Source organism: Nicotiana sylvestris, chromosome 12 (genome assembly GCF_000393655.2).
Source record: "Nicotiana sylvestris chromosome 12, ASM39365v2, whole genome shotgun sequence".
Classification (NCBI taxonomy): domain Eukaryota; kingdom Viridiplantae; phylum Streptophyta; class Magnoliopsida; order Solanales; family Solanaceae; genus Nicotiana; species Nicotiana sylvestris.
The window spans coordinates 152,676,418-152,689,028 of NC_091068.1; the positions used below are offsets into that span (position 1 = coordinate 152,676,418).

Sequence of the window (12,611 nt, forward strand, 5' to 3'; positions counted from 1 at the left end):
ATTGGGTATCAACAATGCCACAATGTGCCAACAAGCTACAAACTCGAATATGGTACATAAGGAAAACGAACTCTGGAAAGAACTCCTCAACCCACGTAACTAATTAAACAACCGAAAAGATGTTATGAACCTTCCTGAGAAAATGAGAAACAAAACACACAAGAATAGATATGGGGAACTGTACTCAATATCACACTGTTGCGGCGTGCAACCCGACCTACACATGATACAGTTGCGGAGTGCAATCCGATCCAACCATGATACCCATGACGGCGTGCCACCCGATCCACACATAATAATCTATAAGGAAATACTTAGCAAGCTAGAATGCTCATTCTTGCGAAGTACTCGAATGTCGACCACAAGCACGCCAAGTGCATAACACCATTCCTAGGGAGATAGATAGCGCCATATGCTACAAAACTGAAGCACGACTAAGGTGCAATAAATGACCTGCATCTCGATAGCCATCTTGCTCATATAACACCACAAGCTACACCGGACCACAACACATGTGCGAACAATCAAGCCGGCTCACAACCCACATGGCACAATAAAGTATTACATGGAATAGTTGACGACAGAAATAACATCCAAGGACCGATGACTCCTCCGTAAGCAACACTATGCTGAAATAAATATATTCGGCCTGATATAGAGCACACATTCATATTTAGATCCATCCACGGACCTCAAGACGATTCTAATCACACCGCACTAGGCTAATAACCTTTCAAGGATCCACAATAACCCCTTTCTACATGTCACACAAGAACAACCGTCAAATCCGGAACAAACTTTCACAGTCCACGACCAAATGGACATAGCGCCCTTCAGGCATAAACTCTCACATTAGCGATAGTACCATATTCTCAATACTTGGTTTAAATATTTAATCAATCAAGTGACTACATGTCACACTCATACAGTCTTCCTGTGGGATACACTCCCCACGACCTTCCGCACAAGGTAACAAGTCTACACATCCACACCACCGGTCATACTAATGTCGTAGCGCGAATCGGGAATCTGCAAATTAGTACACCAAGCCTATTACACAGGACACCAATCCCAGGTGACGCTAAAGACAATACCAGCTTACTCTAAACATCTGAATTATTTCCTGCTCATTCGAGCTCTTGACATTCTTGTCGATACCAAACTACACCTTGATCCTCAACTTCCAATTCCCATGCCACTCACTGCACCTAACATAACAATACGTGAGAGTACAAGAATTCCATCACAACTCCTGATCCATTAATAGAATAAACACTCCATCATATAACAATCTTTCACTTAACTCATTTCAAGAGAACCATTGCAATACGCGATTGAATTCCCATAACCGCAGAAAATACGATCCTCAAGAAGTGGTCTAAACCACCATAATCCCTCTGAATCCGTCTACACATAACAGGCCATAATACTCGAATGCCTCCAAATAAAATCAATTACGGCGAAAGTTAAGCCTCGCACGTACTGTCGCAGATCACATGTATAACTTAACACGCTGAAGGAACTGATCATTATCACCATTATGCCATTTCAATTATTGCTAACCGGTCCGACTTCTTCTAACTTACTCTGTACTTGCCTTAGGAATAATAATAGCCCCATTCAAAACATAACAAACCCAAATCCGCACTCATCCTGAGTGACCTTATTTCATGAGACCACGTTGTCTCAAAACCCACGAACCATCTCATAACAAGCACTTCACATCGCATAAGATTGAATAGGAAAGAAATAAAGCACAAGCCTCAAAGGAATCAAATCGCACGATGAGGAATCAAGAAGGGAAGCGCTCCTAATAGCCATATAGCCTCTCGAAGATAAGTACAAACGTCTTCATACCGATCCGCAAGACTCTACTAGACTTGCTCATGACTCATGAGACCCAATTGAACATAGTGCTCTGATACCATGTTGTCACGACCCAAAATCTACTAAAGGTCATGATGGCGCCTAACACTGCTGTCACGCAAGCCAACGATAATTGATTAACTTGATTACTCATTTTAGTATTTTAAAATCATAATTTTTCCTTGAATTAAATAATAAGAAAAAAAATTACAGAGTAAATGATGATATTTTCCCAATTACAATACTAAACAACTCATAAGTACCCCCAAAACCTGGTGTCACAATTGCATGAGCATCAACTAGGAAGTAAAATAAAATATCGCATATGTCCAGAATACAAATTAGACAGGAAAATATAAATACTCTGAAGGAGATTTTGTGTGTTGTGGACTTGCAATATAGGATGCAGCTCACCTAAGTCCCCATAATAACCATGCATTTATGTCCATAAGGCTACTAGACATATATGTACATGCACAAAAATGTACAGCAAGTGCAGTATGAGTACGTAAATCAACGCGTACCTAGTCTAACCTCAAAGAAGTAGTGACGAGGGGTCGACTCTGACACTTACTATGGGCTAATAATAAAATACAGATATTATAATTAAGCATGGATTACATAATATAAGGGAAAATTCAATAACCAAAAATAATAAACAATCCCTTTACTAATAGAAATTTCCAAATTTATTTTCATCATTTAACAGTTTATATCTCAAGCCAATGAAACAATGTCAATTATTATCAGTTCCAAAGAAGTATCATGCGCAGGTCATGCCGAGGTCGTACAACTCGATCCAACAAAAAAATTTAAATTGTGCACTACCAAGGGTCGAACGGCACGAACCATAGATGCATCTATCTGCTACTGAGGTGTTCGACCCACTCCACAAGAAGAGAAAATATATTAAAACAAGCAATTCAAGATTCATTAAGGGTTATTGTTCAAAGAAATATCAATTCTCTTTAACGGTCAAGTGACCCGTTCAAAACTCAAGTAGATGAGGTTTAACCTTTTACGATTCCTTTATCAAGTTCCTATATGTGTTAAGCAGGTAATTTAACAAGTAGGATGCAATCATCGCAGGTATAACATGACTTGGGTCCTAGACTACCCGGACATAAGTTCAATTAGTAGCTTCGTACGGACTCTAGTCACCTCGTGCGTACGTAGCCCCCACAAATACAATCACATATTAAATCAATTCACCTATGGGTTAATTCCCTCTTACAAGGTTAGAAAAGAGACTTACCTCGCTTTGAAGTTCCATAGCTGACTCCCAAGCCTTTCCGACAACTCAAACTGATGCCCAACACTCCAAAACTAGTCAATAAATGTGCAAATCTAAAAGTATGTACTCTAATACTCATTATAATCTAATTTACAACAATTTCCAACTCCGCTCGGAAAGTCGATAAAAACCACCCTCGGGCCCACGTGCCCGGATTCCGAAAATTTTCAAAGATAAACTTTACCCAAAATACCACAAACTCAAATATATAATTTATTCCAAATTCCATGTCCAATTTCGTGGTAAATATCCAAAAATATAAATTTCTAGATATATCTTCAAAATCTCAAATTTCTACAAATTTTCATATCTAAATCCATATATAAGCCTTGTATGTAGCTCACAACTAGTAAAAATCACTTACCTCGTGTTTGATGATGAAAATTGTGCTCCAAAATTGCTCCTACATCGGCTCCCATGGAGGAAATGAGGTAAAATGTCCAAAACCAGTGTTCTTGCAACTTATACACTGCCCAGGCGACCCTCCTTCGCGAACACGACAATCCCCTCGCGTTCGTGAATCTCAGCAAGCCCAGGCGCAGAAAACCTTCTTCGCGTTCGCATTTCTTACGACACGTTCGCGAAGCCTTCCGCCCTCACTGCTTTGCGTTCGCAAATCCGGCCTCGCGTTTGCGTAGGCCAAACGACCTTAGGCCCAGCTCCTTACTTCCTTCTACGCGTTCGCGACAAACCAATCGCATTCACGTAGGTCTCTCAAGATCTTCATCACGTTCGCGTCTCTCCCATCACATTCGCGATGGGAAAATCCAGCGGCTCCCAAAAGTCTCCTTCGCGAACGCATGAATCCTTTCGCGTTCGCAAAGAAGGAAACCAGATAGCAGCAAAAGCAATAGTAAATCATTCCAATTTAGTTCGAAACCACCCCGAAACACACCTGAGGCACCCGGGACCCCATCCAATCACATAAAACAGTCCCATAACATAACTCAAACTTGCTCGAGGCTCCAAATCACATCAAACAACGTCAAAACCATGAATCACACCACAATTCAAGCTTAATGAACTTTAGAACTTCAAACTTCTACATTCGATATCGAAACCTATCAAATCACGTCCATTGACCTCAAATTTTGCACACAAGTCGCATTTGACATTACGGATCTACTCCAACTTCCAGAATCGGAATCCGACCCAGATATCAAAAAGTCCACTCCTGGTCAAACTTCTCAAAAATCTTCAAATTCCAACTTTTGCCAAATGACCCCAAAATGACCTACGGACCTCCAAATCCTCATCCGGGCGCGCTCCTAAGACCAAAATCACCATACAGAGCTATTTCCAGGCTCGAAATCCCAAACAGACATCGATTGCATTGAAATACACTTCAACCCAAATTCATGAAATTCTTTCAAAATGCCAACTTTCTACAATAGGCGCTAAAATACTCCCGGTTCATCCAAAACCCGATCCGGACATACGCCCATGTCCAAAATCATCGTACAAACCTGTTGGAACCTTCAAATCCTAATTCTGAGATCGTCAAAAGTCAAACCTTAGTAAATTCCTCCAACTTAATGCTTCCGAAATTAGAATTTTCTTTCCAAATCAACTCCGAACTTCCGGAAATTCTATTCCGACAGTACATACAAGTCAGAATACCGGAAGTAAAGCTACTCAAGACCTCAAATCACTGAACGGCGCGCTAGAGCTCAAAACGACCGATCGGGTCGTTACATACAAGACATTACAAAAAGAAAATTTTGTAAATAGTTTTAGTTGGCTAAAACTAATAAAGTTTTAGTTAATCTTTTTTTTGAATTTGACTTGGTAATGAAGATTTATACAATTCAAATAAATAGTCAAGGTATCTAAAAAGTTATAAAAATGCACAGTTGAAATAAATAGTCATTGAATCAAAAGAAAAAATAAAAAGAGTGTATCCATAGAGTAAGTTATTTCTTGCAATTGTACACTCTTTTTGTTTCTTCTTTTGATGCAATGACTATTTATTTCAACGGTATATTTTTACTTTTTTCAGGTAAAATCTATTAAAAAAATATTTTTAGAGCACCATAATTTAGAGCTATATAAAAAATTATAGCCAAAATAATTAATTTCAAACTATGTATTTTTATAACTTTTTAGATGCCTTGACTATTTATTTCAATTATATAAATCTTTATTATCAAGTCAAATTCAAAAAAAGTTTAACTAAAACTTTATTATTTTTAACCAAATAAAAAAATTTGGCTTAAATAATGTAGTTCTATCCAAGTTTTATTATAAATTGTATTCGAAAAAAATTATATAAAAAACACACTTAAAAAGGTAAAAATATATTTTATTTTTCAAAAAAATACCACATATGCAGAAAAATCCACGTGACAGGTGAGTGCACGCACACTTTTTTGTCACATCAGCGTCCAGGGGTACAACTCTCAAAAGGTCAAGTTGAGAGGGTAATTAAGATCACAAATAGTTTAAGGATGTAACTAATAATCAGTGTTAAGTTTAGGGGGTGATAAGGTATTTTGCCTAAGATTGGATTGTTCATTTGATTTCCACTTTTGAGGCCTCATTGATCTGAATTTTTAATAAAAATTCTCTATGAAATAGGATTTTATTTTTACAGTTCGAACCCAAAAATCGTAGTCAAGAATATAGGGATACAGTCAGTAGAATTTTAAAAATATTCTCTTTTTTAAATATTTTCTTTTGGCTGTGAAGTTCCTGAGGTCTTAAAATTAATGAAGGGAAGTCAAAAATAAAAAATAAAAAATAAAAGCAAGTAATTAATAAAGCGTGGAAGTTGGAATATAAGAGCACAAAAGACGCAAAACCGTTCATATTTTTTCAGGAATTATCCCCTTCAAACGCAAATAATAACTCCATTAAAAGATATGCAAATGCAAACTCTCCACTTACTATCCACTTCTACTTCTTCTTCTTCTTCACTGTAAGTAACGACCAATCACTGGTCAGTTTATATTTTTTTTTTTTTTTGAATTTGTTGTTCAATTTAACTTTTCGCGTTTGATTTGTGATTGTGTTACAGGTCCACTTTTGTTTCTCTTAATTGCTGCCGTTGTCAATTTTCAAATCAATTGCCATTTCCCTGCAAAACTAATTTGGGTTTTGTGAAAGGTAGCTCCTTTTTTATTTAGTTTCATTTGTGAAAAATATGTTTTTGCTGACATTTCAAAGCAGTTGACTTTGGTGTTACTAGCTAGTGTTTTATTTTTGCAATCTTGATTTATTGGTCTCTGTTTTTGTGTGAAAAGCTTTAATTGGTAATGGGTAATTAGTGATTGTATATGCAAGATAATTGTAAAACCTTATTTTAGGAAGTTGTTAAATTGTCAAGATCCCGGTTTGACATTTGGATATAAACAATGTTGTAAAAGGTAAAAACTGTTGAAAAGCTCCAAGGGCTGTTGGGGCGTCTCCATCTGGTTCTTGAAATTCTTAACGGGTAGATGAAAGCTGAGTTAAGGCAGTTTAGTGTTTAAAGGCAGTGGGTACTACTCGTGATGTATAAACATAAGGAGCAGCCCGATGTACGAAGCATCCCAGACGCAGGAAACCGGGGAAAGGCCCCACTCCATTGGACGTGATTAGGCAGCCTACCCTGACACAAGTATCAATGGCTATTTCACTGTTCGAAACTGTGACCTATAGGCAGAGGCGTGTCCATGATTTTAATATCATGGGTGCACTATTATCTTTAAGATAGATATTTGGTTCCATTATATAAAATTTTATGATGGTGGCCAAATTATATTAATACTATATTTGCAAAAAATATCATTCACTTTACAATTGTTCTCGACGAGTTTTTATTGAAAACAGTCAATAATAACATCGTTACTTACAGTTTTAAATATCTCACGCTCTATATAGCAAATTAAACAATCATTCAAAAAAGTTTTTAAAAGCGGCGCTTAATATTGAGCAGGGGTTTTCCTGCTTTGAATCCACTGAGAGCCGAGAGAGACGAGTCATGAGTACTTTGCTTTTAGGGATTTCAAAGTGTTTGTACTCAAAAAAATGATTAGGAGAAGAAAATAAAAAAGACGTAAGCAAAAGGGATTTTTTTAAAAAAAAAAGTAAAAATAAAGCATTTGTTTGTTAATTGAAAAGAAAGAAAGGGCATAGGGATATGTTGTTAATTGAAAAGGGTGTGGGAAATTGGGAATTTATTTATTATTTATTATAATTAATTATAAAAGGAATTAATCAAAAAGAATTGTATGGGGATCGAACCCCTGACCTTGGGGACGAAAAGGTGATAAGAGGGGCACTTGGTCACCAATGCACTAAACCAATCACTTGAACATGGGTGGCCACAAATATATTTGACCACATAATTGAAAAAATTAGTATTTTATGCATAGCCTAGGGAGGGGAGCATGGGTGCATGTACCCCACCCCCTCCACGTAAATCCGTCTCTGCCTATAGGTCACAAGGAGACAACTTTACCGTTGTTCCAAGGCTACCGTTATACGATGTATAGACAAATTTTAGTTTTTTTGTTTTTTTGTTTTTTTTGTTTTCTGATCTGGATTGGATGGATGATGAGTGGTTAGTGATTGTAAAGGTGACATCATTGTGAAACCTGATTCTTCTGGAAGTTGCTGAGCTGCCATAATACCTGACTGACATTTGGATGTAAAACCTGTTTCCTTTCGGTGTCGAAATATGGTTGCAAAGCTTTAAGCAGTAGATGAAAACTAAGATTTGTAATTGTTTTTTGGTGATTGTAACTGTGTGATTGTAAGTTGCTAAATTGTCGAAAGTACATGGGTGACTCTTGGACGTAAAACCTGTTTCCTTCCCAATGTCATAATCCTGATATTCGGGGTTCTTTACTTTGTCTTTCCTCCTCAACTTGATTCCTTATCAGAGTCGAACCTTAATTCGTCTCCTACTGATACTTCTGTTTAGTTAACATAGTTGGAAACCTCATGGTGCTTGACTTGCGTAAAATGAAATAGAGGAAAAAACCAAACACAAGCAAACAGGAAAGACCTAATGGTTATTTTAGTTACTGAATTTCAAGAATTTGTCTCCTAATGCAAAGTTACTTTTACTTCTCATCGTATTTGCAGTCAAGAGGCAATCAAAGGTTTCTAACTTGAAGGCTGGCTTTTGGGAATCCATCAGATCCGGGTACTTGAAATAATTGTTTAACAAGCTTTCCATTTGGCAAAAAGTGCATTAAAGCTTATATTTGGAATGTTTGCTACGAACATACTAACTCCTTAAAGTTATTTCTCGCTTTCCCATCAACCTCACTAGAGGCAATTATATGTTTATGCTAATTTTCTGTGATGTGTCTGAAGAAATGGTATGAGACTGGTACAAGATATTGAGTTTAAGCTGTTATTGCTGTGCTAAGTGGAAACTTGCCAAGATCTTGCCGTAAGAGATGATAAAGGATACATGTTTATTGACAAAAAAGTAAAAGTAAAAGTAAAAATAAACAACAAAAAGGCTGCATGCTCTGAGTAGTGAAGTAAATGCAATGTGGTGGGATAGTTCACTTTCATAAGTGCTTTCCCAAAATCAAGACTGATTGATACACAATGATTATACAGCTGTCTCCAGGATGTTTCATGTGGACTCTATTAATTTCCTTAATAAGATCGTCTTGGAGTTATAACTTAGACTTATAAAGCGTAAATAGCCTTATGATGCTCCGTAGTGCAGGTTTGTTAAGAATAACACTGTACAGGTTATAGAATCACCATCCAATGAAGAAGAAGAGGAAGAAGAGCCTTTGCCTGAGGAATTTGTTCTAATTGAAAAGACTCAACCAGATGGAACGGTTGAACAGATTATATTCTCTTCTGGCGGAGATGTTGATGTGTATGATCTCCAAGCTTTATGTGATAAGGTGATTGATTACATTTGTCAAATTCTATTTGCACTGGGGTGAAAATTTGGTGCTTTCTTTAAGTTAGGCAACATAAGATTCAATTGAACAAACAGTGATGATTTGGTGCCTGGAGATATGAAATTACAATGCGCAACATGATATAACACAAAATGTTAGTATTATGAAGTTCATCCTCTTCAGCTTCTTCTGTAGCTTTTCATCCCTTCTAAGGGTTGACTTGAAAATGTTCATACTGCTATAGGCTATAGGAACAATTGCAGTCATGATTTTGTCCTTTGTGAAACGAAAGGAGCATGTGTACTTGTTAATAGTCTAGCAGGAAGGCACGAGAAATTTCTTTCATATTATATTAGTCTAGAGTCTAGTCATTGTGAATGTATTAAATTCTGGGGGCCGTATCCATGTACTCTAAAATAAGAAGCATGAAGGTGAACCCGTTTTACCTTCTGTTGACACTTTTTAATCCACTTATTCACAATCTATGGAAATGCAACATGAGTTGGGGACAAATTTAAATACACAAAATTCAAGCCAACATGTACTAATTGCCTGGTAAATGTTCGTTTTTTTGGAATCAAATTGGACATCAAGTTTTGAGTTCCAAAGGAAAGGTGGGGCAGAGGAGCTTGAAGTACAACATGAAGAAAGAAGAAGAAGCCAAAGCAGATTGACGAGATAGAGTGGAAGCTAGCTGCGGTGCCAAAATATCTCTCTAGTTCCTCATCTATGGATACAAGAATCCTGGTCCTTATATACTTTCTTTTATTGCACGGGAGGTCTATTCCCATCAAACTTTCTTGTGGTAGTAATGGCGAGCTCATTTTATTTTTGGAGGATTTTGCTTTCTATTCTTGCAGCTGAGAAGCCTCAAGCTGTGTCCCCTATTCACAACATCTATAAAAAGCCCTTCCTCTTCCTTTCCTCTTAATTATCAGGTAAGCTCCAGAATGGCCGCAATTATGAGTTGCTTTCTTCCATGGGGAAAGCTGCAATCGAACTCTAGTTCTGGAAATAAGTTGGGGCCCTTTTATCAAGTATATCAGATGGAAGATGATAGAGGGCCAACTGTCGTTGTTTCGTACAAGATAGTTCCCTTTCACTTCGATTTCCTTCTTTCCATACCAGATTCCAAGAATACTAGTCCATGTACTTTTCCTTTAGTGCATGGGAGGTCTATTCCCAATAGTTATTTCTCCTTTAGATGGGATCATCTTATGGTACAGTCTGCTAAAGAATTAAAGGCTAGTGACACATTAAACAAGTGATTCTTTTAATTGATATGCCACTTTTGTTACTTCAATTAAGACAGGGACTTGGGTAGCTATGCTAAGGATAACAAAATGCAAATCGAAATTCAAAAAGTGTATTCTTTCACTGTGGATGTTTATTTGGTTGACGCAACTTTTCATTACTAGGACCCAGCACTTCTTAAGTTCTGCAAAGTTGTGTGTTTTCAAGTTCCTACTGATACGTGTGCAAATAATCCCCTTTTAGATGTTGCAAAACTAAACTTATGTGTTATAGCATGTGATTGGTTTGACAGGTTGGATGGCCTCGAAGGCCACTGTCTAAACTAGCTGCTGCTCTTAAAAATAGCTATATAGTTGCAACTTTGCATTCCAGGAAGTTCTCTTCAGGAGAAGGTATGTAGGTAGAACAACTTTATTGTGGGATTCATATGTTTATCTTTAAGTATTATGCCCAATTATCTGAATTTGTGTGCAAATGAGTTTTATAAGTAAGTGATAAAAGTCTTAATCTATTTGGACAAGTTACTTGGCAGAGGGGAATGGAGAAAAGAAGCTGATAGGCATGGCTCGTGCAACATCAGATCATGCTTTCAATGCAACAATTTGGGATGTTCTTGTTGATCCTTCCTATCAGGTATCTGCTCTGTGCGCCTTGAAGAAATTTGTCCGTGCTGTCATAGCTATTTAATTAGTGGCTACTGGTCATCGCTTGTACTAGTCAGGAATCAGGATAGGTTTTCCTGAAACTTTTCATGCAGTAGCACAATTTTGTTTCTTTTTTTAAATGATGCAAGTGATTTTTGCGCAGAGGTATTTTTTCCCGATTCTTTTGGATTGGTCTAAGTTGTCAACCTTACATCTTCATTTTCCTAGTAATGCAATACAACAACTACGCCTCAATCCCAAGCTAGTTAGGGTCGGCTGAATGAATCCTCACTAACCATGTCGCTCCATTTAGACGCGTATAAGTACAATGTTTAAAGATTTAAGTTCTCATGCACTAGGAGTTCTCTCCTATACAACATATATCCATCTTAACGTTCACATTTCTGCGACGTCTTGTGGATATATTGAATCTTAGGGGTCCAATGTTCACTCCTATATAACATAACTGGTCTTACAATTGCTCTATAGGATGTGTCTTTCACTTTGATAGGTGTCCTCTTATCATATAACACTCTGGTGGCACTTCTCCATTTCAATTATCCTATTCTAATTCTCTGTGTAACATCTCATCTATCATACTCCCTCCGTCGCAATTTATGTGAAGGTAATTGATTGGGCACGGAGAAAAAGAAATGAAGGAAAACTTTTACTTGTGACTTAAAACAAGCCATAAAGCTAATTTGACTAGGAAATGCTTTCAATGCAACAATTTGGGATGTTCTTGTTGATCCTCCCATAATTGCAATATTGAACTAAAAATGGATTTAACTAGGAAATGCTCATCTATCTTGAAGAGGAAATGGCTGTAAATGCTACTATATGATAACCATTATCCTCACGTGTTTGTATATTGGATGCGTCTTATTTTCAAACTTATGTGGAACTATTACTGATGGTTTTCTTGATAATCTTCTTGTACTTCGAAGTTAATTTTGAACTAACATAGTCGATTTGATGGATTTTTTTGACATTCAAAGGGACAAGGACTTGGAAAAGCTCTTATTGAGAAACTGATAAAGACCCTTCTCCAAAGAGACATTGGAAATATTTCATTGTTCGCGGATAGTCAAGGTACCATTAGAACCAAGGTCTTTGATCGGTGAAGATTTGTTTGGTGTTGAATCATATTGGCTAGTTTTTGTTGAAAAACTTTTAAATCTTCTTTGAATCTTATATCTTAAAAGTTATCTTTTGTTACAGTTTCTCCATTAACCTAAATAGGCTTCTGAAGCAACTTTCATTTTTCTTTTTACAGTTGTGGAATTCTATAAGAATCTAGGTTTTGAACCTGATCCAGAGGGTATTAAGGGAATGTTTTGGTATCCAATGTATTAAACATGTATAGTTGGACCAACAGTTTCGGCCTCTTGCTCTGTACAAATTCCTCAGCGTGGTGCGGGAATGTGGCTGTTGGATTCTGCGACAACATGCAGCATTCTTTGGAAGCTTATGAGCTTTTTGGCCATCTTGTAATGTACATTATAATGACTATGGAACATTTGCGATTGTATCTTGAGGGTCATGTTGTATTCTTGTTAGAGGATTTCGGTATACATGCACAAGGGCTAGGTTTCTGATAGTTTATTAGATGTTGCTTTTGATTAAAATGTAACCTCATTAATTTTTTAATAGATCTTGTTCCATTATAATTTTCCTTGTCTACAAATTCTTCCA

The 12,611-nt window shown here is 36.9% G+C and overlaps 1 protein-coding gene across 1 annotated transcript; it reads left to right on the top strand.

The window, feature by feature from the left end:
- The first annotated feature begins 5,947 nt into the window (after window positions 1-5,947).
- Window positions 5,948-12,611, top strand: LOC104229486 (histone acetyltransferase TAP1). The gene is made up of 8 exons (XM_009782139.2): window positions 5,948-6,077; window positions 6,177-6,265; window positions 8,231-8,291; window positions 8,832-9,018; window positions 10,565-10,664; window positions 10,805-10,905; window positions 11,915-12,008; window positions 12,193-12,611. The coding sequence occupies exons 1-8, from the start codon at window positions 6,022-6,024 to the stop codon at window positions 12,270-12,272; spliced, it is 768 nt and encodes a 255-aa protein (XP_009780441.1). The 5' UTR covers window positions 5,948-6,021; the 3' UTR covers window positions 12,273-12,611.